The sequence below is a fragment of the Erythrolamprus reginae genome, chromosome 7, assembly GCF_031021105.1.
Source record: "Erythrolamprus reginae isolate rEryReg1 chromosome 7, rEryReg1.hap1, whole genome shotgun sequence".
NCBI classification, from domain to species: domain Eukaryota; kingdom Metazoa; phylum Chordata; class Lepidosauria; order Squamata; family Dipsadidae; genus Erythrolamprus; species Erythrolamprus reginae.
Genome location: NC_091956.1, coordinates 70,837,396 through 70,863,730, shown reverse-complemented (window position 1 = coordinate 70,863,730; position 26,335 = coordinate 70,837,396). Strand labels below are relative to the sequence as shown.

At 40.1% G+C, this 26,335-nt stretch overlaps 1 protein-coding gene across 2 annotated transcripts in view; it reads right to left on the bottom strand.

Annotated features, from left to right (window-relative positions):
• Positions 1–5,418: 5,418 nt before the first annotated feature.
• The window catches only part of EDNRA (endothelin receptor type A), a 47,731-nt gene continuing 26,814 nt past the window's right edge, over positions 5,419–26,335 (bottom strand). Inside the window, exons 6-10 of one of the 2 annotated variants that reach the window (XR_011559636.1) lie at positions 20,871–21,023; positions 17,043–17,176; positions 13,371–13,479; positions 8,579–10,577; positions 5,419–7,106 (exon numbers count right to left, since the gene is read on the bottom strand). Coding sequence is in view for 1 of the 2 variants with exons in the window: in XM_070757776.1 (XP_070613877.1) it covers positions 10,437–10,577; positions 13,371–13,479; positions 17,043–17,176; positions 20,871–21,023 (537 nt within the window). In the remaining variant the exon portion in view is untranslated. Of the gene's footprint in view, positions 10,578–13,370; positions 13,480–17,042; positions 17,177–20,870; positions 21,024–26,335 lie in introns of both variants that reach the window. The other variant, XM_070757776.1, reaches the window with a different exon arrangement.

Sequence of the window (26,335 nt, the reverse complement as noted above, 5' to 3'; positions counted from 1 at the left end):
GATTGGTTGGATTTTTGCTGCAATGTCCTTACAGAAAAGGACAAAAAATAATCCACTTTTGGGTTTACAATGGTTTTGATGTACTGTATAGCAGTTAGCTATGTGTAGCAAATGCACATAAAAAGAGCCAGGGTGGTGCAGCCAGGGTGGTGCAGCAGCACTGCAGGCTACTTCAGCTAACTGCTAGTTGTAGTTCAGCATTTCAGATCTCACCACCGGCTCAAGGTGGACTCAGCCTTCCATCCTTCCAAGGTGGGTAAAATGAGGACCCAGATTGTTGGGGGCAAGAGGCTGATTCTGTAAACTGCTTAGAGAGGGCTATAAAGGCACTATGAAGTGGTATATAAGTCTAAATGCTATTGCTAAATACGTTTCCAAACCGAATCAATATGATTCATAATTTATGCTTGTCTGCTTTAGTCCTGACTCAGTTAGTACATATTAGTAATCCTGAGTAATAGTAATTTGAAATTTAGGAGACTGGTGGATGCAGAGACAAATTTCTTAAGAAAGCTCATATATATTTTGCCTGTTCCATAGAAGATGGCCTTAGGCCTCCATCATTGAGTAGTGAAGAGTAATAATGCCTGCAACATTTATTTATTTTTATTTATTTATTTATTTATTTTGTCCAATACACAATGAGAGTTTTAGGGTATATATACACACACACATAGTAAAATACATGATGAAGATTATAGAGGAGATACTCATAGTAAAATATATCTATGAAAGAATAGAAAAGAAGATATAGGAATAAAACATATCAATGAGAGAATAGAAGAAGAGATATAGGAATAGAAGAAAGGTATAGGAGATATAGGAGAGCAATAGGACAGGGGACGGAAGGCACTCTAGTGCACTTGTAATCGCCCCTTACTGACCTCTTAGGAATCTGGATAGGTCAACCGTGGATAATCTAAGGGTAAAGTGTTGCGGGTTTGGGGATGACACTACGGAATCTGGTAATGGGTTCCACACTTCGACAACTCGGTTACTGAAGTCATATTTTTTACAGTCAAGTTTGGAGCGGTTAATATTAAGTTTAAATCTGTTGTGTGCTCTTGTATTGTTGTGGTTGAAGCTGAAGTAGTCGCCGACAGGCAGGACGTTGCAGTATATGATCTTGTGGGCAATACTTAGATCTTGTTTAAGGCGTCTTAGTTCTAGGCTTTCTAGGCCCAGAATTGAAAGAATTGAGCCATAAGCATGAGGTTTGTCACCACCATGACATCATTGCTCCAATAACAACTTAACATGTTTTGTTGTTTTGTCCCATGATTACAGCCAAATTAACTGGATAGCATAGAACAGACATCTCCAAATAGTAGGGTCCCCAGCTAATATAATCAGTGACTCAGTGAGCTGTAGCTCTAGCACATTTGGAGTTGAGGGGAAGAGGGGGTGGACAGACAGAATGAGAAATTCCCAGAAAAAAAACTTGTTCTTGGAAACTTGTTCTTGGAATTCAGATTTTAAATAAATCACTTTAAATCAACAGCTCATCTGTTTGGAATCCATATCGCATCTCAGGCATTAACACCCTTGAAAATGTCCAAAGATACTTCACCAGAAGAGCCCTTCACTCCTCCACTCGAAACAGAATACCCTACGGGCCTAGAAAGCCTAGAACTAAGATGCCTTAAACAAGATCTAAGTATTGCCCACAAGGTCATATGCTGCAACGTCCTGCCTGTTGGCAACTACTTCAGCTTCAACCACAACAACACAAGAGCACACAACAGATTTAAACTTAATATTAACCGCTCCAAACTTGACTGTAAAAAATATGACTTCAGTAACCGAGTTGTCGAAGTGTGGAACTCATTACCAAACTCCATAGTGTCATCCCCAAACCCCCAACACTTTACCCTTAGATTATCTACGGTTGACCTATCCAGATTCCTAAGAGGTCAGTAAGAGGCGAGTACAAGTGCACTAGAGTGCCTTCCGTCCCCTGTCCTATTGCTCTCCTATATCTCCTATTCCTTTCTTCTATTCCTATCTCTTCTTCTATTCTTTCATTGATATGTTCTATTACTATACCTTCTTTTCTATTCTTTCTTACATATATTTTACTATGAGTATCTCCTCTATAACCTTCATCATGTATTTTACTATGTGTGTGTGTATGTGTGTATGTGTATATGTATATGTGTATATGTATATGTGTATGTGTGTGTGTATATATATATATATATATATATGTTGTTGTTTTTTATTTTATTTTTTTATTTTATTTTTTAATGTCGGATCAGCTAAAAACATTTGATACATATATATATATATTTATATATATTGAATTCAACACATGCTTCTCCTACCAATATTATGTTTTATTTTATTTTATTGATTGATTGATTGATTGATTTAGTCCAATACACAATGAGAGTTTTAGTGGGTATATATATATATATACCCACTAAAACTCTCATTGTGTATTGGACTAAATAAATAAATAAATAAATAAATAAAATAAAACATAATATTGGTAGGAGAAGCATGTGTTGAATTCAATGGATAAATTCTAGCTAAAGATATAAAGAGTAATTATAGATTTAAGCAAAGGTTTCATCTGAAATTATGTTGTAGCTAAGAACACTGCAGTTTAGAAAAGATTGACAAAAGTGAAAATTAGACATCAATCAGCAATTAATTTCAATTAATTATGTTGTATCCTGAGATTTGCATGTTAGCTGAGCTGTTTACAATCCGGTCCGCTCTATTGATTAAGGGTAATTGTTGCTGATTGCTTGCTCTTTGCCAGGGTGCTCTATTTAAACTGGGGCCTCCAGTAGAGCTTTTGCTGAAATTGCTCACTATAACTCAGTGGTCCCCAAACTACGGCCATTTATCCGGCCCACCAGTGAGTGACAAGAGCACAGGGAAAAGAGAGAGAGAGAGAAAGAAAGAAAAGGGAAAGAGAGGGAGGGAAGGAGAAGTGGAGAGGAATGAAGGAGGGAAGGAAAGAAGGAAAGGAGAAATGGAGGGAACAAGGAAGAAAGGAAGGAAGGAAGAATGAAATGGAGGGACAGAGGAAGGAAGGACTGTTTGGGGGGGGGCAATTTTTTTAAATTTTTCTCTCAACATACATTCAAACAACACAGTGTACCATCTAATTTTCCATGAATAAAATGCAGTATTTTGTTAGTAACTAATATCAATCATCAAAAAAGTTGCAAAATATTTTTTTCCTAATTTTGTCATCCAGTTACATTCATTTTCTTTTAATTAAATTCCCTCCTTAATGTTCCTTCAAAAAGTGCAACACCAATTATATTTCTAACTTATTAACCATTATGCCAAAGTGCTTCCTTCTTTCTTTATACATTTTTCATAAGCCAAGAAAACCTTGTATAGCCAATCAGATGTTAACAAAAGAAAATTAAAAACAAAACATAAACATATATGAATTTCAGACTTCTTTCCCCCCCCCTCTAAATAGTACGTTCCCATTTTGTTTTTTACTTTAAAATAAGATATGTGCAGGGTGCATAGGGATTTGTTCATAGTTTTTTTTATAGTCCGGCCCTCCAACAGTCCAAGGGACAGTGAACTGGTCCCTGTGTAAAAAGTTTGGGGACCCATGCTATAACTAATAAAGAGCTGAAGTCACTCCACCAGCTTCCAACCCTTCAATATTGGGACCTAACAAATTTAAAATAATTTGAAAAAGCTGAGATCAATGTTTTGTTTTTCTATACAGGGTCTATCAACCTATAGTTTTAGGTCAGTATTCTTCCATTGATGTTGTTACATTATTTTAACTTTGTATATTTTCTGTTATTTTTATTGTACATCATTTGAATTATTTTTATTTAAAAGCAAGCCAAATGAGACCAGGTACACAATAATAGATCAGGGAGATTGACCTAAGCTCCAGAAAATGTATTTTGAAATATGGTGAACCTTTTAAATCAGGATGTTCACCAGAAACAAGGTCCCAAGATCCTTCACATGCAATCCATCTTCTAGTGTTTTTTTCCTCAACTCTTCTTTTTCAGTAATCTATTTAGAGACAATAAAATCTTTGATATGTTGTTACTGTAAAACAGCTGAGAGTAAAATATCAGTCCCTGAGACTGAGCAGTAGTATTATCATCATAGATTGGAAAATAGTAAAAGAAAAAAACCCTATTTTTAAATGACATTCTATAGCAGTAGCACTTAAGACTTATATACCGCTTCACAATGCTTTACAGTCAGTGGTGAAAACCTCTTGGTTCTGTCTGGTATGCATGAGCCGTTAGCGTTGGTGGCATGTGATTTGGACAGCTGGTAGCGGCAGCAGGGTGAAGCTCCACCCACCAGCCCGGTCATCGGTTACTTCCTGGTTTTCACTCTCTGTGCATATGCAAAACCTTCTACGCATGTAGTGGGTAAAAAATTTGGATGTGATATTGGCATGAGCACGAGCGGTGCACATACTTCTCCTACTAATACCCAAACACAGGTGGCCTCTCTTATCTCCTGTAATCATAGTTCCCTCTAAGCTGAGCAGTGAGCAATCGCTCACTTAAAAATCATCATCAACTCAGAGTTTTCCAAACCTGCCCAGAAGCCGAGAGGGAAAGAGTGAGAGGGAAGGAGAGAGAGAGGAAGAGAGGAAGAGAGGAAGAGAGGAAGAGAGAGAAACAGATAGAAAAAAGAGAGGAAGGAAAAGAGAAAGAAAAAGAATGGGAATAAGGAAGAGAGAAAGAAAATCAAAATCTAGTTTGAAACTAGCTCAACTATTTAAGTGGCATTTTGATATTGATAGAGTTGCCCTATTATGAACTCACTGTTATAGACGCACAGTACAGTATTTTATTTTGAAATTCTCTGAGGCAAAACAGGGTGGGTTTTTTATTTATTTATTTGTTTGTTTGTTTATTTATTTATTATTTCTGTGCCGCCCAGTCCCGAAGGGACTGCCACTCAGACACTATACTTTTCCGCGCCCCCCCCAAAAAAAAATTAGAGGGAACACTGCCTGTAATATGTCCTCAATTGGTCTCTTCTACGCATAACTCTGCACCTGCGTGGGTCCAAGACTTCCGCATCCGAATCAACCGAAGATAATGGAGATTGACTTCCTGGGCTGTGTGCCAAGCCCCCCTCTTCCAAGTCACTCACACCTTCTTCTTTGTCAGAGGAAACTGAACTACCTAACTCTGTCGGCAATAAAAAAGGCCTATGACATGTTGAAGTTTCCCCTTCATCCATCTCCACATTCCCTGGGGCAGGAGCTGGGCCAGAGCCAACCACAACATAAATAATCTCATATTATTGCATGTATGCACATATGCAGTAAGTTTGTATATATTTACACACACACACATAAGCACACATGAAGAAAGATCAAAAATTGTTATGTCATAAGAATGTTTGTATTCCAGATGTTTTCTGGTTCAAAAGTATGGAAAATAATCACTCACATCATGCTCTTCTGCTTTATTATAGAGCAATGTCGACACATTACATTTTATTTGAAAACAAAAATATGTATATAAACAAGAAAACTATGAGAAGTATATATCAAAATAACTATAGACATTTACACAAGACATTTCATATATACAAATTACAATACGAGTATAGGAAGGTGGGTGTAACTGTTCAGCAAATTGACCATATTTATGCACAGAATTGTATATACTTGAAATTATTGTAGGTTCAAAACCACATGGTTGTTTTGCACACATGGAAACATAGAAACATAGAAGATTGATGGCAGAAAAAGACCTCATGGTCCATCTAGTCTGCCCTTATACTATTTCCTGTATTTTTATCTTAGGATGGATATATGTTTATCCCAGGCATGTTTAAATTCAGTTACTGTGGATTTACCAACCACATCTGCTGGAAGTTTGTTCCAAGCATCTACTACTCTTTCAGTAAAATAATATTTTCTCACGTTGTTTCTGATCTTTCCCCCAAGTAGCCTCAGATTGTGCTCCCTTGTTCTTGTGTTCACTTAAACATAGCAGACATCATAAATTGGCTAACAATATTCTGTGGCTAGTACAGTGTAGGTTGTTATTCTAAGCAATCCATTTTGTTGGAAAATAAAATGCTGCTCATAAGAACCTCACCATGGACATTATGATAAAGAAGTCGTTTGGATTATAATGACTTATTTGGGTTCAAATTTTACATTTTCACCCTAGTATTTTTTAATTTTGATTTCCCCAAGAGATACTTCAGCATGTATGAATTCAATGAATAAAAGACCTGCCTTAATTATAATTGCTGCAGAGCAATTCTGAACATTGAAATAGTTATCAAAAACTGACCACTGTGGATAAAGAATCGTTGGATTTAGCTCTGCATCTATTTTTGAGCATATTAGCTGCAATTCTCAAAATTCCCTTCTCCTTTCCATTAAAGTTAACATGATGGATAGAGCTATTTAACCAGTTACTCTTGATAGAGGGGACCATTATCTTTAATGACCTAAAATAAAAGCAGGAACAGCACATCAATGTTACAATGCATTAAGACCAATATCCAGGATCTGGATCCCTATTGAGAGAAGTAGTAAAATTTCATCTTTTCTCAAAGCTACAGATCATACTATTACATCCTGCCCTTGGTTCCGTTTGATACCTTCCCAGCTGAGATTTTCCAATACTGAGCATCATAGGTTTGAATATCAGAGAAAAAAATAAAGTTAATAAAAAAATTCTTGCCTTTAAAATTAGAATCCAATTAGAAGGAGAAATTAGGTACCCAACTGTCCATTAGGCACTCCAGGAAACAAAAGAATTAGGGTGTTATTTACTTCTTTTTTAAAAAACCAGATTCCCTTGAATTGGTATCTCTAAAGGCCCATATACAATAGGTTGTTTGACAGGAGTAGAGAAACCATTTCTTATCTTTCCAGGGTGTTTTCTTACATAGAAACATAGAAGACTGACGGCAGAAAAAGACCTCATGGTCCATCTAGTCTGCCCTTATACTATTTCCTGTATTTTATCTTACAATGGATATATGTTTATCCCAGGCATGTTTAAATTCAGTTACTGTGGATTTACCAACCACGTCTGATAGAAGTTTGTTCCAAGCATCTACTACTCTTTCAGTCAAATAATATTTTCTCACGTTGCTTTTGATCTTTCCCCCAACTAACTTCAGATTGTGTCCCCTTGTTCTTGTGTTCACTTTCCTATTAAAAACACTTCCCTCCTGAACCTTATTTAACCCTTTAACATATTTAAATGTTTCGATCATGTCCCCCCTTTTCCTTCTGTCCTCCAGACTATACAGATTGAGTTCATTAAGTCTTTCCTGATACGTTTTATGCTTAAGACCTTCCACCATTACCTAACTTACAGCCTTGGAATTTCCTATTGATCGCCATTCAACTAACTAGACAGGATCTGCTTAAGAGTTCAAGAACAGCCAAAATCAACTGATAATTGTTCAGTGGTGAAATCCAAATTTTTTTACTACCGGTTCTATGGCCATGGTGTGGTGGGAAGAGTGTGACTTTGTGAGCACGGCAGGGGAAAGCTACTACAAAATCTCCATTCCCACCCCATTCCTGGGTAGAAGAATATTGCAAAATCTCCATTCCAGGAGTGAGTTCTAACTTACGCTGCCAGTTCGTTTCCTCCCATATCACATGGTCATGTACACTCTTTGTGCGCACATGCACAATACTAGGGGGGCGGAGCCAAAAACTCAGCTTCTGAGCATGCTCAAGAAAAAAAAAATCTCCCCAAAATAATAATTTTTGAAAAGATGGCACCCAGACAGGCACTGAGCAAACCGGTTCTGTGACATCATCATGATGTCACCAGTGAATTGCTACCATTTCAGGAGAACTGGTCCAAACTGGGAGGAACCTACCTCTGCTCCATTCCACCCCACTTTGGGACCAGCCAGAGGTAGTATTTGCCGGTTCTGCAAACTACTCAAAATTTCCACTACTGGTTCTCCAGACCCCATCAGAACTTGCTGGATTTTACTCCTGGTGCTGTTATTTGCTGAGCTACGTATTTATAACAGGTAACAATTTTTGAATTCACTGGATTTATCTCAGCTCAATGCAAATATTAATTATTCCTATGAAGAGTTTTGAAAACGTATTTAGAAGTACAGTGGTACCTCATCTTACGAACGCCTCTTCTAACGAACTTTTCAAGATACGAACCCGGTGTTTAAATTTTTTTTGCCTCTTCTTCCGAACTATTTTCACCTTACGAACCCAAGCCGCTGCTGCTGGGATGAAGGGGTTTCTTTTCCCCCCCTTTTTTGAAGAAAGAAAAGGGAGGGGCGGCTTGGAGGGGGAAAGACTGCATTTAAAAAACTAGGAGAACAGCGTGCTTGCAGGCACTGAGAGTGTCTTTTGAAGAAAGAAAAGGGAGGGGCGGCTTGGAGGAGGAAAGACTTTGCAGAGAACAGCGTGCTTGCAAAGGCACTGAAAGGGTGTCTTTTGAAGAAAGAAAAGGGAGGGGCACCCCCCTTGCCTTTCTTCCTTCCCACTCACCCTTTAGCCTAGCCTTGCTTCTTCCACCAGCTCCCTTTAACTGCTCCTCCCAGCCCTCTGTTCGCCTCCCTTCTAAAGTTTGGGATTTTCCTGAAGGATTTGCACGCATTATTTGCTTTTACATTGATTCCTATGGGAAACATTGTTTCGTCTTACGAACTTTTCACCTTACGAACCTCCGGTCACGTGTTGTTTTCAGATTAATTCAGCAGCCCTTCAAAAGAGACCATGTCAAAATTATGGACAGTTGATTTTTCCATTTCTTGGAAACGTTGCAGTAGCAAAAGAAAGAAAAATGGAACAACAACAACAAAACAGACATTCAAGCAAAATAGAAAAAAGGTTTGGCAAAGAGAAAGACCATGGTTTGCATCTTGATTCTGCCCACCATGGAGGTTTATGTTTTAGTATTTGTGAGCAACAGAATGCTAGAATTATGAATTTACAATTGAAAATATAGCATTCATTTTTATGAAATAGAATTTAGAAGTGTTTTATATACATTGCCATTTTTACAACATTTGATAGCAAGATAATATGTGTTTTTTTCAGCATGAGAAACTGAAAAAGATGCATAGAAGGATAACAAGGAAATGCGAGTCTTTTGAGAAGAAATAGGAGGAAGTGGATATGTTTGACCTTGAAAAGTCTAAGGGGAAATTTAAAAGCATTTTTCAAATATCTGAATAGAGAGGGATGGATATGATGTAATGGCCTTAATTTGTCAGAACACAGATACTAGTCAAATGTTATAAAAAGTAAGGACAATTCAACATTGGAATCATTTGCTGCGTAGGAATATGTATAGCTATTGAAAGGCATTTTCACAGAGTATATAATTTTACGTCTGCATGTGGTTTATTTAAAATGTGCCTACTAATACACTGCTCTACCTTTTGGACACAGGTTTATATCCTAAATGTTAAGTCTTAATATCATATCTGTACCCACAAATCAATGGTTGGCAACCGTCCCCTCCCCCAAAAAATAATTTTCCAAATTATGTCTCATTTGTTACATTACAACGCATAAAATACTGCTTAGATCTAACTTAACATATATATTACAGATATAAAAATGTTTTTGGCTGAATATACTTCCAAACATGAATGAAATACAGGTAGTCCTTGCTTAATGTCCATTCATTAAACAACTGTTCAAAGTTGCAGCAGTACTGAAACAAGTAATTTACGATTAGTTTTCTCATTTGCAATCGTTGCAACATCTCTGCAGTCACATGATTATAGTTGAGGTGCTTGCTAATCATTGCATGTTTATGATGGTTGCAACATCCTGCCGTCACATGATCATCATTTGCAACTTTTCCAGCAGTTTGTTTCTAATAAAACCAGTGAGGAAGCCGACAGAGGAGGTCTTAAGCCATAGTCGGGTAATATCTTGCTTGATAACCATGGTGATTCACTTGACTATGTGAAAACTCTGGAATTAAGAGTGATTCACTTGACTCTGCTTATCCCTGGAATTAAGTGGTAAAATTGGATGTCGACATGATGCTTTCCTTAGTGAAAGTAGCACTTAACAACAAGTTTTCCAGTCCCTACTATGATTGTAAATTGAGGACTACCTATAGTCTTAACTAAAATATTTCCTGACAAAATAACGTTATTATAGATTACAGATTCCATGTTTTCACAATTCTTGACATTCAAGAAAATGCATTAAGATTATAAAATGATATAACAGAATATGCAACATAACATACAGGTAGATGTTCTGGTTGAAAACTTTGCAGAGTACCTGGTCGATTCTTCTTGTTTCTCCCAAAAGTGAATTTTTTTATAAGAAAAAGAAACATTTGGAATCCCTTTATGCACATCTATTCTTTCTTCTTATCTCTGGAATTAAGTGCTAGAGCACAGAGCTTCCAAATAAGTTCGTTCAATTGTAGATACTGTGTCTGTTGTCTTTTCCTTAGATTCGGAAGCACAGTCTTTACTGAATCTCAATTTAAGCTGTCTTTGTGGATGCTCCGGTCTGTATTGTGGTTATTCAGTTCATTGGTTTTCCACTGAATGCTAGTCCCATTCATTGGGACAGAGGACATCTGACTTCCTGTCCGATGACAAATACAGCAGAGGCATGACTGGCAAGAAAAAAAAAAGTCCAAACATAATTGGTTTGTTTGTTGGTTAATTTATTTTAAGGAAGGCTCACATTCATTGGAGGGCAGAATTCCCCAGACAAGGGGTCTCCAACCTTGGACACCTTAAGACTTGCAGACTTCAACTCCCAGAATCCCCCAGCCAGCATGGATGGATGAGGATTTCTGTGAATTGAAATCCACAAGTCTTAAAGTGTCCAAGGTTGGAGATCCCTGCTCCAGACTGTAGAAAGAAGAATTAGGCCTGGATGAAATTATACTTAGAAACATAGAAACATAGAAGTCTGACGGCAGAAAAAGACCTCATGGTCCATCTAGTCTGCCCTTATACTATTTTCTGTATTTTATCTTAGGATGGATATATGTTTTTCCCAGGCATGTTAAAATTCAGTTACTGTGGATTTACCAACCACGTCTGCTGGAAGTTTGTTCCAAGGATCTACTGCTCTTTCAGTAAAATAATATTTTCTCACGTTGCTTTCCCCCAACTAACTTCAGATTGTGTCCCCTTGTTCTTGTGTTCACTTTCCTATTAAAAACACTTCCCTCATGAACCTTATTTAACCCTTTAACATATTTAAATGTTTCGATCATGTCTCCCCTTTTCCTTCTGTCCTCCAGACTATACAGATTGAGTTCATTAAGTCTTTCCTGATACGTTTTATGCTTAAGACTTTCCATCATTCTTGTAGTCCGTCTTTGGACCCGTTCAATTTTGTCAATATCTTTTTGTAGGTGAGGTTTCCAGAACTGAACACAGTATTCCAAATGTGGTCTCACCCAGCACTCTATATAGCAGGATCATAATCTCCCTCTTCCTGCTTGTCAGAAATGGAATAATGTGTAGCAACAATAAAATACAGGGTAAATTTACCCTTAGTCATATATAATTCTTGACAAGCTGTGACTAATATGTAGTTAAATGTAAAGATAAGAAAAATATATTTATTTTGTTTCACTGCTCTATACTTTCAAGCTACATTAGACTGCAAAGCTATGAAATCAATGTAAAAATATAGCTTCTTTTAACTGGTTCTGTTAGAAACAAATACTATTATTATTATTATTATTATTATTATTATTATTATTATTATTATTATTATTATTATTATTATTTAGATTTGTATGCCGCCCCTCTCCGTAGAGTATGATTTGTATTTAACCTAGCTCTTTCTTCTTTTAAAATCAAGAAGTCAAGTGGACTAAATTATGAAAAAAATGGCAACAGCTGCTTGAGTTATGCTGAGTTTAGTACAATACAGTGATCCCTCGATTTTCACGGTCTCGATTTTTGCGAAACGCTATACCACGGTTTTTCAAAAAATAATAATTTAAAAATACTCCACGGTTTTTGTTCTATTCCACGGTTTTTCCCACCCGATGACGTCATACGTCATCACCAAGAATCACTTCTCTGTCTCTTTCTCTTTCTTTCCTGTCATTCTCTCTCTTTCTCTATCTCTCCCCCTTTTGCTCTCTCTCTTTTTCTCACTTTCCCTCTCTTGTTTTCTTTCTCTCACTCTTTCTCTCTCTCTTGCTATCTCTTGCTCTCCCCCCTCTTTCTCTCTCACGCGCCGGCCCGTGCACCCACCAGCCTCCGGAGAATGCCTGTCCCGCCTCTCTTGCAGCAGAGGAGAAAGAGAGGTGGAGCGGGCAGGCGAGCGGGCGGGCGAGCGGGCGGGCGAGCGGCGGGCGAGCGGCGGGCGAGCGGCGGGCGAGCAAACGGGCGAGTGGCGGGCGGGCGGCGGGCGGGCGAGCGGCAGACGGGCGGGCGAACGGGCAAGCGACCAGCAAGCAAACGGGCGACCGGCGGGTGGGCGAGCGAACGGGCGAGCGGCAGACGGGCGGGCGAGCAGCGAACGGCGGGCAGGCAAACGGCGGGCGGGTGCCTACGGGGAACGGTGGCGACCAGCGCTGCTGCAGGAGGACCCGTGTCCGAAGAAAGCCGGTGAGAGGGGTAGTTTTTGGCTGTCCATAGCCAAAAATGGTGTTTTTACTTCCGCACTGCTACATCGCGGAAAATCGATTTTCGCAGGAGGTCTTGGAATGTAACCCCCGCGAAAATCGAGGGATCACTGTATAACAATTCTTGAGCTTCTATCATTTTGGCTCTGACTGAAACAATTCCCTCTTCCCCTTTGGGAAACCTTCCACTGATAATTGTCATTTCCATATGAATAATATACAGAAAGTTTATAGTTCTGGGATTATGTATAATTATTGAAGAATCAGGATTCAGCCTATTTGTTTTTTATAAATAGCTGCATCAATATTAATAATGATTAAAACGGCCCACAGTGCTGGTTAAAATGACACAACTTCATCTCTTTGTGGAATAAATAACCTTCATATAAGTCTTCATCAAATGTCTGAAAATTGACAGGTTTATGAGTAAACTGTGTTAAATGGTTATTAAAATAATCTAAAATTTAATGACATCATGCCATAATTATAGCCCTCCTCAATGCTTTCCAAATGTATTAGGAAAAAGTTCCAGAATTGTTAGCAACTATGACAAAATCTTGGAAATTCTCAAAGTTCAACATAACTGAAGGAAAGAAAGTTGGAAAAGAGTGCTGTTAAACATCCAGACAAATGTTTCCAAATGTTTGTTTAGGCAAAAAATGGGTTCTATCAATTAAATATCAATATTTCAAAACATGTGTTCAAATTGGAAAAGGATAAATGGTATTCCTACATATTTGCCTTTTGCGTTTTATTCTCCAATACCAGTATTACTTTTGAGAGATTTAATTTAATATGCTTGGCCCTTACCTGGAAACAGTTTTTGAACTTCTTGCTCACAAAGTAGAGTGCTATAGGATTTATGCAGGAATTGATGGTTGCTAGATTGATGCTGATATAATCCAGAATCAACAAAAACCTAGGATAAAAACAGAAAATGTTATAGTCTTTCTAATGGCCGGCAAAGATTCCTCAGCCATTATAATTTTGTGAAACTATGATGCCACAGCTGTGTCTCCTTCAAAAATCTCTAGTGTCTCAAGTAAAAATGAGTTAACAGAATTGCAGGTAGTTAGGCGAATTAGAAGAATTAGGACTATTAATCATATGGTTAAAATAATTAAGCATAATAATAATAATAATAATAATAATAATAATTATTATTATTATTATGCTTAATTATTTTAACCATAATAATAATAATAATAATAATTATTATTATTATTTATTGGATTTGTATGCCGCCCCTCTCCGCAGACTCGGGGCGGCTAACAACAATAATAAACACGACATGTACAATCCAATAATAAAAAACAACTAAAAACCCATATTATAAAACCAAACATACACACAAACATACCATGCATAACTTGTAATGGCCTAGGGGGAAGAGCTATCTCAACTCCCCCATGCCTGGCGGTATAAGTGAGTCTTGAGTAGTTTACGAAAGACAGGGAGGGTGGGGGTAGTTCTAATCTCCGGGGGGAGTTGGTTCCAGAGGGCCGGGGCTGCCACAGAGAAGGCTCTTCCCCTGGGGCCCGCCAAATGACATTGTTTAGTCGACGGGACCCGGAGAAGGCCAACTCTGTGAGACCTTATCGGTTGCTGGGATTCGTGCGGTAGCAGGCGGTTCTGGAGGTAATCTGGTTCATTTCCATGTAGGGCTTTAAAGGTCATAACCAACACTTTGAATTGTGACCGGAAACTGATAGGCAGCCAATGCAAGCCACAGAGTGTTGAAGAAATGTGGGTGAATCTTGGAAGCCCCACGATGGCTTTCGCGGCTGCGTTCTGCACGATCTGAAGTTTCCGAACACTTTTCAGAGGTAGCCCCATGTAGAGAGCATTGCAGTAATCGAACCTCGAGGTGATGAGGGCATGAATGACTGTGAGCAATGACTCCCTGTCCAAATAGGGCTGCAACTGGTGCACCAGGCGAACCTGGTCAAACGCCCTCCTCGCCACAGCCGAAAGATGATGTTCCAATGTCAGCTGTGGATCGATGAGGACGCCCAAGTTGCGAACCCTCTCTGAGGGGGTCAGTAGTCCCCCCCCCCAGGGTAATGGACGGACAGATGGAATTGTCCTTGGGAGGCAAGACCCACAGCCACTCCGTCTTGATGAACAGAAGCATAATAACAAACCTTGGGTTATAAAAAGTAAAATTTAAAATGTAACGTTAGCTTGATAGGAAAAATGATGGCATAACCAGAAGTCCTCAAGTTACAACTGAACCCATAATTACGATCTAAAGTCGTGGTGGTTGTTAAGCAGGTTATTATGTGACCTCACCCAATTTTATGATCTTTTTTGCAGCGGTAGTTAGGCAAGCGCTACAGGTGCTATGTAAAAGTTGCCATCAAATGCTGCAGTCTTTGAGCAAACACAGTGATAGTTAGGCAAACTCACAATGAACATTTTTTGCCAGAAAATAGAAATAAATGCCAGCTTGCAAGAAAAAGACATTGTAAATTGTAGTAATATGACCACTGAATGCTGGAAAAAGCTGTAAATGTGGGACAGTTGCCAACCCATCAAAATACAACCTCATAAGGGGGTGGGGAGGGTTAGTCGTCAAAATTGGGTTGTGAATATCTTTTGGTTGATTCATTGTTCACCGTTGCTAAGTTCTTGCTCATAAATAAATACTATCTGTATTTCATATAATTAAGACAATTAAGAAGAAACAGACCTAAAGATTATTATCCTTCTTTCTAATTACTTGGGAGTAGGCTCATTAGAGACTAATTATAAGATTACCTGGATAATTACTGGAATAGCTGAAAGGCAATGGTCTTTTCACCTGCTTCAGCCGCGAGAGCCGTCGTGGGGCTTCCAAGATTTGCCCACGTTTCTTCAACACTCCGTGGCTTGCATTGGCTGCCGATCAGTTTCCGGTCACAATTCAAAGTGTTGGTCATGACCTTTAAAGCCCTACATGGCATTGGACCAGATTACCTCCGGAACCGCCTGCTACCGCACAAATCCCAGCGACCGATAAGATCCCACAGAGTTGGCCTTCTCCGGGTCCCATCGACTAAACAATGTCGTTTGGCAGGCTGCAGGGGAAGAGCCTTCTCTGTGGCGGCCCTGGCCCTCTGGAACCAACTCCCCCCGGAGATTAGAACTGCCCCCACCCTCCCTGTCTTTCATAAACTACTCAAGACTCACTTATGCCGCCAGGCATGGGGGAGTTAAGATATTCCTTCCCCCAGGCCATTACAAGTAATGCATGGTAAGTTTGTGTGTATGTTTGGTTTTATAATAAGGGTTTTTAGTTGTTTTATTAATTGGATTGTTACATGCTGTTTTTTATCATTGTTGTTAGCCGCCCCGAGTCTACGGAGCGGGGTGGCATACAAATCCAATAAATAAATAAATAAATAAATAAACAGGTAATATTACAAAGGCAAGATGCATAACCTGCACCCTTAGGTTGCTGGTGACCAGCAATGGAATTCATTTACCTTTCCCACTGGTTTGCAAATGTGAGCACACATGCCTCATCTATGCATGCACAAGGCCTTCTGCGCATGTGCAGTGCTCATGCATTACATCCGGGCGGGTGGGCGGACTTATCGCAGTCGCCGCTACCAGTTTGCTTGATCTGGAGAGAATTGGCTGAATCCCAGACCACTGCCCGTGACCCTCAAATCTTTGGGAACATCACTCTTCAGCTCTTCACCCAATAGCTGCTGAATTTTAATGTGTAATGTTGAAGAACGATTAAGTTCTTAAACATATTGCATTAACATAGAATTAAATTATTGTAATTCAATTATAGATCATTAGATCTTTAGTTCTCCCTGTCCAAATATGGCCGCACCCCTTATTTGGTGAAGAGATGAAGATGACTTTCACCTAGCATTTAGTTAAGCAATAAAAATAGTGCCTTTCTGCAAGTTCTTGAGAGAGGAGAACCTTAAATAAGGCAGCAATATCTTGGGGCAGCTGTTAACTGCTAAGGAGCAATGGTTATGTACAGCGGTGGGCTACGAGCCGGAACGTTAAATTGCGCTCGCCACGGTGGCTTGTGAGTGCTTGCGGGGTCAGCGCGATCTTGCTTCTGCACCTGTGGAGGCAGCAAAATCATGCACGGAGCCATAGGTACGCCCGTGTTTTAGCATGCACGGAAGCAAAAAAGCCTCGATGAAACATGGGCGCACCTGCAGCTCCGTGCACTATTTTTCTACCTCTACAGGTGCAGAAGCAAAATCGCGCTGGCCCCGCAAACACTCACAAGCTGCGGCGGTGAGTGCAATTTAGCATTCCAGCTCATAGCCCATTGCAGGTTATGTTTTATGTTGATTAAATGGTCATCTTTTTATAACTGCAAACAGTATAAAATTCATTAGCAAGTAGAATATAAATACTTGTAAAAAACTGAAATAATAAAATGTTATGTAGTCATATTAACTCACTTATTGTGTTGCTGCATTCATCTATCATCAAATTATATATTATCACACGTTAAAATAATACCTGTAGAATTCACATCTATTGGGATAATCTTCGTTGTGCTTCGTTTTTCTCAGTATCTGGCTTAGATGCAGAGGAAACCAGCAAAGAGCAAAAATCACAACTAAACAGAAAACTGTTTTAGCCACTTCTCGACGCTAGGGAGGGAAAAAGAGGACAATGATTTGCAAACATAAGTGAAGGCAAATGTGAAAAAGCTAAGGAGGAAATAGTGAAAATTGAGCAATATTCAAGAAGAAAATGCTCATTTATTTCTAACAACTTCTAACAATACAGTAATACCTCGTCTTACGAACTTAATTGGTTCCCGGAGGAGGTTCGTAAGGCGAAAAGTTCGTAAGACGAAACATTGTTTCCCATAGGAAACAATGTAAAATGAATTAATGCATGCAGCAACAAACCGCCGCGCCCGGCTGTCACCTTTTGAAATAGCCGGGCGCTTCTTAGCTTTCTCCCAATGCCGAACCCGGAAGTTCGGCAAAAGTTTGGGTTTGGGTGGCCGCCGAGAAGCCCCGCCGCCCGGCTGTCACCTTTTGAAACAGCCGGGGGGCTTCTCGGTGTTCTCCCGAATGCTGAACCCGGAAGTTCGGCAAAAGTTTGGGGTCGGCGTTCGGGTTCAGGAGGATGCTGAGAAGCCCCACCGCCTGGCTGTTAGCTTTTCAAAAGAGCCGCGGAGCTGTCGGGCCGATCGGGAGGCTGGAAAGGAGGTGGGGAATCCCAATAGGGAATTCCATGGGCAGAGCTTTGACATCACAAAGACATCCTTCCTGGCCGGCCGAAGAATGCCGAGAAGCCCCCCGGCTGTTTCAAAAGGCGACAGCTGGGCGGCGGGGCTTCTCGGCGGCCACCCGAACCCGAACTTTTGCCGAACTTCCGGGTTCGGCGTTCGGGCGGCGGGTTCGTAAGATGGAAAAAGTTCGGAAGAAGAGGCAAAAAATTTCCAAACCCTGGGTTCGTATCTTGGATTGTTCGTATGGCGAGGGGTTCGTATCACGAGGTACCACTGTATTCACTTGGGAAACAAAAGAACTACAACTAAAAAGTATCAGGGAAGGTACTCATAATTCAAATATTATGAAAGCAAGCAGAAGTTGGAATGGGACAACTTGGTGTAGCTGTAATGTTATAGCCAACTCGCTGCGGGACAATTCAACAATTTAATTTAAGTACTGTATTTAAAATAATTTTAAAATAATATTTTAATTTTCACCATTCAGATTTCATTTTGTTCCTCCTTTTTCCTCTCCTTTATTTAATTAATCTATTCCACCATTTCTTTGATATTAGTGTCTCCTTGTCCCACAATGAGTTGGCAGTGATGAGCTGGCTCAGCTGAATTGTCTTAGACCCAGTAGAAATTCTACTTAAATTAGACAATAACTACTTGCAACATAATTCAATGTCAACGTAACTCAACATATGAACTATCAAAGTAATTAGTAATCAAATTATATCCAGATGCTTTTAGAAAGCTGTATTATTTCAACCAAAGTTTAAAAATGTGGCAAGATACAACAATATCAAAAATGATAACTTATCAAACTTTGTGGTGCTGAAATCCTCCAACACTTAAAACAGAATTAATCTTTCTCATCAACTTGATATTCAGGAATTTGGTTTAAATAATACAATTACACTAAAGTTAAATTGAAACCCTTGAGAAATGCAGTGCTTTTATATCGATTGAACGATGAAGGGAAAAATCAAAATAAAGAATTCTCTTAGAGAAAGGTGATATTTCTTGATACCGTGTTTCCCCGAAAGTAAGACAGTGTCTTACTTTCTTTTTATCCCCAAAAGCCCCACTATGTCTTACTTTCGGGGTATGTCTTATATTGTTAAAGGGGCACTGACAGCTAAAAAAACTGTGTAAAATGTGTTTTTTTTAGTGTATATGCATTTTACCTTCTGTGACGGGCGGGGGGGGGAGGTTTCTTTGGAGTAGGGACGTGCCCGAGTAAATTTGTAGAGGCGGCAGTGACAAGTGAAGGGGACGGCGCGGTGATGTATGGAGAGGGGGACAGCGCAGGTGTGGGCAGGAGGCGGCGCGCAGCTAGATGAGAGGGAGGCGGCAATACCCCCGTGTTTCCCCGAAAGTAAGACATATGTTTTACCTTCTGTGACGGGCGGGGGGGGAGGTTTCTTTGGAGTAGGGACGTGCCCGAGTAAATTTGCAGAGGCGGCAGTGACAAGTGCAGGGGACGGCGCGGCGACATATGGAGAGGGGGACGGTGCGGACGTGGGCAGGAGGCGGCGCGCAGCTAGACATATGTCTTACTTTCGGGGTACGGCTTATATTAGTCGACCCCCCTGAAACCCCCGATACGTCTTACAATCGGGGGTGTCTTACTATCGGGAAACAGGGTAATAAAATACTGTATTAGTAAGTTTGATCCCTGGTGGATCTCATTCAATTAACAGTTTGAAAATCTATAAAGATCTGGCTATATATTTGTTTGGTTTGGTGGTTGGTGCCTGCTTTATTGGGTGTCAGTTGTGGGCAGCATTTTTTTTTGTGCAGGGAGGATGGCTTGCCAGGTTTTGCCATTTTGCTCTTCTACCTTTCATTTTTTTCAGCCATCCTGTTTTATTATTGTTTGGTATACTTTTTGTATTGTTTTGGCGTACAGTGGTCCCTCGATTTTCGCGGGTTCGAACTTCGCGAAAAGCCTATACCACGGTTTTTCAAATATATTAATTTAAAAAATACTTTGTGGTTTTTTCCCCTATACCACGGTTTTTCCTGCCCGATGACATCATATGTCATCGCCAAACTTTCATCCGCCTTTAATAATTTTTTAAAATAAACTTTAATAAATAAACATGGTGAGTAATAATCTAAATGGCTGCTAGGGGAATGGGAAATTGCAATTTAGGGGTTTAAAGTGTTAAGGGAAGGCTTGTGACACTGTTCATAGCCAAAAATAGTGTATTTACTTCCGCATCTCTACTGTGCGGAAATTCGACTTTCGCGGGCGGTCTCAGAACGCATCCCCCGCGAAAATTGAGGGAACACTGTATTGTGATCTGCCCACAATCATTTGAAGTTAGTCATTGTCATTGAATAAATAAATGGTTGGCAATTATAACAGCTGAAACCCAATATTTGGAATAGGTATTAGATCAAAGAAGGTTCTTAGTAAACAAAACATCAAAATATACGAAGTAATTTGAACTTTTATCATCAATTACTTTTATCATCAATTAAACTAATTGCTTGTAGTTTAAATTGCCCTAATGTTCTGATTGCCCAACTGCACTAAGTCAAAACTCACATTTCTGTTTTCAGAATGAATATTATTTACTTACTTACTTACTTACTTATTACTTACTTACTTACTTAGTTATTTATTGGATTTGTATGCCGCCCCTCTCCGCAGACTCGGGGCGGCTAACAACAGCAATAAAACATTATATAACAAAATCCAATAATAAAAACAGTTAAAAACCCATTTTATAAAAACCAATCCTACATACAGACATACCATGCATAAAATTGTAAAGGCCTAGGGGGAAGTGTATCTCAGTTCCCCCATGCCTGGCGGCAGAGGTGGGTTTTAAGCAGCTTACGAAAGGCAAGGAGGGTGGGGGCAATTCTAATCTCTGGGGGGAGTTGGTTCCAGAGGGCCGGGGCCGCCACAGAGAAGGCTCTTCCTCTGGGTCCCGCCAAGCGACATTGTTTGGTTGACGGGACCCGGAGAAGACCCACTCTGTGGGACCTAACTGGTCGCTGGGATTCATGCAGCAGAATATTGTTGAGATCAAAAGTTTACAGGAAAAAGCTTTCATGACATTGAATGGAAACGTACGTCAACATTGTTTTCTCCTTACCTGCTTAAGATGTTCACTGAGAGCAATTCTCAAATTACTCTTCCTCCTGTTCAACATTTCACAGGTCATCAGGGTATAAAAGAATGCGGTGCAAGCCAGTGGCATGCAGAAATAGATGCCAAAGAGCCACCAATGTTTCACTTCAACGTAAAACTGCAAAGACATCAAATGTGACAGGTTGTAGCCAAGTAACTTGCAGTACCTTTCTGTAACTTTCATAGAACATGCAGGCTACATTATTTGCCAGTGTTTCATAACTTGGAATCTTCGGAAACTGTGGATTTCAAGGCTTAAGATTTATTTATTTTTATTTTATTTATTTATTGGATTTGTATGCTGCCCCTCTCCGCAGACTCGGGGCGGCTAACAACAGTGACAAAAAACAGCATGTAACAATCCAATATTAAACAACTAAAAAAAACCTTATTATAAAACCAAACATACATACAAACAAACAAACATACCATGCGTAAATTGTAAGGCCTAGGTGGAAAGAATATCTCAGTTCCCCCATGCCTGACGGCAGAGGTGGGTTTTAAGAAGCTTACGAAAGGCAAGGAGGGTGGGGGCAGTTCTAATCTCGGGGGGAGTTGGTTCCAAAGGGCCGGGGTCACCACAGAGAAAGCTCTTCCCCTGGGTCCCGCCAAACAACATTATTTAGTTGACGGGACCCGGAGAAGGCCCACTCTGTGGGACCTAACTGGTCACTGGGATTCGTGCAGCAGAAATTTAGAGCAATGGCTATTGGAGAGTGCCAAGCTGAGAAATTGTTCTATACCAGAGGTGGAGAATGATGGTCCTTTAATGAGCCAGCAGAATTTTATACAGAAGTGGGTTGCTCCCAGTTCAGATCAGTTCTATAGAACTGGTAGCAGGAATTTCCTCCTGTTTACCAAACCGGAAGCAATGGCTGGCTGGCCATGCCCCTGAACTACCCTGTTTCCCCGAAAATAAGACGTACCCCGAAAGTAAGTCATGTCAGAGTTTTTGCAGAATTTGCTAATATAAGGCACCCCCCGAAAATAAGGCGTAGTCAACTTTACATACGGTACGGTAGAAAAACATACGGTACCATTCAAAGCTGTTCATAGTGGTACCGTAATAATGTGGCGTCCCCTGCTGGCCCCTTCCATCGCTTTGTACCGTCCAGTACAGCAGACACAATCTGCTGCTGTCTCACCGCCATTACAGTTTCCACTACAGTGCGTAGTCTGTAGTTCCTCTGGTGGCCGGAAGCTGCAATAGCGGGAGTATACTGTTGTACCATATAAGTGCCGTTGTTTGTGTGTGTGGGTGCCATACTGACAGGTACTGTACCATAATCAGTGTACCGTACGGTACACTTTCTTTGGGGGTGTCAGCTTTTCTGCCTGTGAATTTGTCTTATTTGAGAAATATAAGGCACCCCCTGAAAATAAGACATAGCACAACCTATGGAGCAAAAATTAATATAAGACAGTGTCTTATTTTCGGGGAAACACAGTAGCTCTCTCGGCAGTGCCATAGGCCATTTTATCTTTGGCTTCTGCACACAGAAGCATTTTTTACTTCTGTACATGAGTAGAAACTGGGTTTTCGACACTGCACATATGCCCACACAGCATGCAATGTATGTGCACCCACAAGGCGTGGGAGGAAGCGAACCGCCAGCGAGGTAAGTTATAACCCACCCCGGTCATGTAAAAAATAGACATGACAATGGTTAAGCAATCCCATTCTATGTTTTATGTAGAGGTAACTTGTGAAAAATAACATTTGTGCCTTTTTTGAAGTTATCTTAGGCTCTGAACTATTATATAATTTGGATTTGTAAGCACCAACTATGATCTGCGCTATTCCTTAATCCTGGGAACCTTTGGCTTTCCAGATGTCATTGAATTAAAACACTCAGAAGTTTCTACATAGCAGAGCAGATGATTGGACGCAATACAAATTCCTCAACATACCCGTTTATCACCACAAGTATCTTCTTATATAACCAAAAGAATAAATAAAGTAAGGACAGAGAATGGATTAGACTGAATTGGCGGTAGATGAATAAGGAAGGTGTTTAATCAGCCTATTTAGTCTCTTGCAAGAGGAAGAAGGTAAGAAGCAAAAAAAGTATGAACATTCTTGCAGGGAGAATAAGAGTATTTGGATTTTTTAAAATATTTATTTTGTCCAATACACAATACACATTGAAGAGAATAGACATGTAGTAATATATATATAAAGAAAAGGATAGAAGAAAAGATATAAAAATAGAGGAGAAGATATATGAAAGGAAGAAAAGATAAAGGAGATAAAGGAGAGACAATTGGACAGGGGACGGAAGGCACACTAATGCACTTATGCACGCCCCTTACTGACCTCTTAGGAACCTGGAGAGGTCAACCGTGGATAGTCTAAGGGAGAAATGTTGGGGGTTAGGGGTTGTTACTACTGAGTCAGGTATTGAGTTCTACGCTTCTACAACTCGATTGCTGAAATCATACTTTTTACAGTCAAGTTTGGAGCGGTTAATATTAAGTTTGAATCTGTTGCGTGCTCTTGTGTTGTTGCGATTGAAGCTGAAGTAGTCATTGACAGGTAGAACGTTGCAGCATATGATTGTGTGGGCAATACTTAGATCGTGTCTTAGACATCATAGTTCCAAGCTTTCTAGACCCAGGATTGTTAGTCTACTCTCGTAGGGTATTCTGTTTCGAGTGGAGGAGTGAAGGGCTCTTCTGGTGAAATATCTTTGGACATTTTCAAGGGTGTGGATGTCCAAGATGTGGTATGGGTTCTAGACAGATGAACTCTATTCAAGGACGGGTCTGGCAAAAATTTTATAGGCTCTTGTGAGTAGTGTGAGATTGCCGGAGCAGAAGCTGCGTAGGATCAGGTTAAGAACTCTAGAAGCCTTTTTGGCGATACTGTTGCAGTGGGCTTTGGCACTTAGATCATTTGATATTAGTATTCCAAGATCTGCTGAATACCACCTCCGTGTGAGTGACAGATGAACACCATGCACACACAATTACATTTGTGTGTGTATGCTGGTGGGCATGCTTGCTAGCCTCTTGTACAAATGGAGCTGCACATGCACAAGGGCTTGCCCATTGCGCATGCAATTAGAGCTATGCTCATGTGCTTGCCCTTTGCTTCTCTATCCCTGTTCCTAATGGGCCACAGCTTAGTAGTGGGCTGTGGTCCAGGCGATTCTGATTGTGTGTGTGTGCGTGCGCGCGCACGCTGCTTATTACTGGATATCACTGTATTATCCAAACTGACTTTTAAATCCCAGTGATTAAATACTTCCTATCTGTGAATTAAAATAAAAGAGCACCAGGAGTCATGCAAATTGCCTGTCTAACAGAAAGCCTGGTCTGTTACCTTTTAAGGCTTTTAAGAATGGTTTTGATTCCAAAAGGTCCAGGTTAAGAATGTCCTCTGTGTATAATTGGCCCCTGCTATCAGCAGAAAGATTAACTGTCTTGCTTATGTGTCCAGCAAAAAGAGGCCACTTAACATGTCTTAGTCTGGAAAATGTGGAGCACAGACTGCTTTTTCCAGTTACTTTGATTCTCTTAGTTGTTTTAACCCTCTCCTGGAATGTAACCCTTTGCATGGTATGCTAGGAGAAATAATTGGTGGTCTGCCTAAATATCAGTTTTGCTACATGCATGTTCTGTTCATTTCTGTCTATGAATAGCAGGCACACACCCCAAGACATACACTTACATGCAGCGGTGGGCTACGAGCCGGAATGCTAAATTGCACTTGCTGCCGTGGCTCGCAAGTTCTTGCGGTGCCAGCACGATTTTGCTGCTGCACCTGTGGAGGTAGCAAAATCGCGCATGTAGCCACAGGCAAAACCTTGCTGCAACAAGGGCGCACCTGTGGCTCCATGCATGATTTTGCTACCTCCACAGGTACAGCAGAAAAATTGCGCTGGCCCCGCAAGAACTTATGAGCCGCAGTGGCGAGCGCAATTTAGTGTTCCGGCTCGTAGCCCACTGCTGCTTACATGTCAAATGAAACATCTCTTATTCCCAACTATTTGTTATGAGTTGGATTGGTATTTATGGGATTCTGTGTCCTCATCTCCTTTCCATTTAGTTGTTTATTCTGATGCTGTTTTACTTGTTTTCATATGAGAATATCATCATGCAAATAGCTAAGGATTATGTTAGGCTCTTTGTTGTCAGAAATCTGCTATTTTGTTTATGCATAACTAAACCAGAAAACCAACTTTGGAGTTAGATTAAACCTTCACTGTAAGTAATATAATCTTAATAAATGGTGTTTTACTTTTACAGGCATTGTTTACATGTGAAGTTAATACACAAAAATAGGATTTTTTTCTCCTTTCCTTACAAGAGCCTGCTATATATATTAAGGTTAAAGTTTATAAAGTTCCCAAATCAACAGTATTTCTCATAAGTGATGCTATTACGAATGTCTGGGAGACAGCTTTTGTGAGTTAAATGTAGCAATGATAGAACTAAAGGCAACATTAAAAGTAGGCATATAGATAGAACTAAAGGCAACATTAAAAGTAGGCAAATAGAACTACAGTAAAGGCAACATTAAAAGTAGGGAAATTTAGCATAAATGTGTTTAAAATGGGTTCTCCTGACAAGGCTCTCTGATCTGGATTCCACAAATTGATGTAAAACTCTTCAACACCACTGATACCACAGCTGCTCTCAAAAAAGACCTAGACTTTGTTTCTGATTGGTCTAACACCTGGCAACTCCAAATCTCAACCAACAAATGCTCTGTCCTTCACATTGGCAAAAAGAATCAGAACACCAAATATAAACTGAATAAACAAGACCTTGTAGACAACCCTCACTCTGTAAAAGACCTTGGAATACTCCTATCAAATGACCTAAGCCCACCGCAACAACATCGCCAAAAAGGCTGCAAGAGTTGTTAACTTAATCCTACCTAGGTTCTGCTCCGGCAATCTGACACTACTAACCAACCAGAGCTTACAAAACGTTTGCCAGACTCATCCTTGAATACAGCTCATCAGCCTGGAACCCACACCGCATCTCGGACATAAACACCCTTGAAAATGTCCAAATATATTTTACCAGAAGAGCCCTTCACTCCTCTACTTGAAACAGAATACCCTACGAAACTAGACTTATAATCCTGAATCTAGAAAGTTTAGAACTACGTCGCCTTAAACATGATCTAAGCATAGCCCATAAGATCATATGCTACAATGTCCTCCCTGTCAACGACTACTTCAGGTTCATCCACAACAACACACGAGCATACAACAGATTCAAACTTAATGTAAACCAATCCAAACTTGACTGCAAAAAATATGACTAATTGAATAGTCAAAGCATGGAAGTCATTACCAGACTCCATAGTGTCATCCCCTAACCCCCAAAACTTTACCCTTAGACTGTCTATTGTTGATCTCTCCAGATTCCTAAGAGGTGAGTAAGGGCCGTGCATAAGTGCACTAGAGTGCCTTC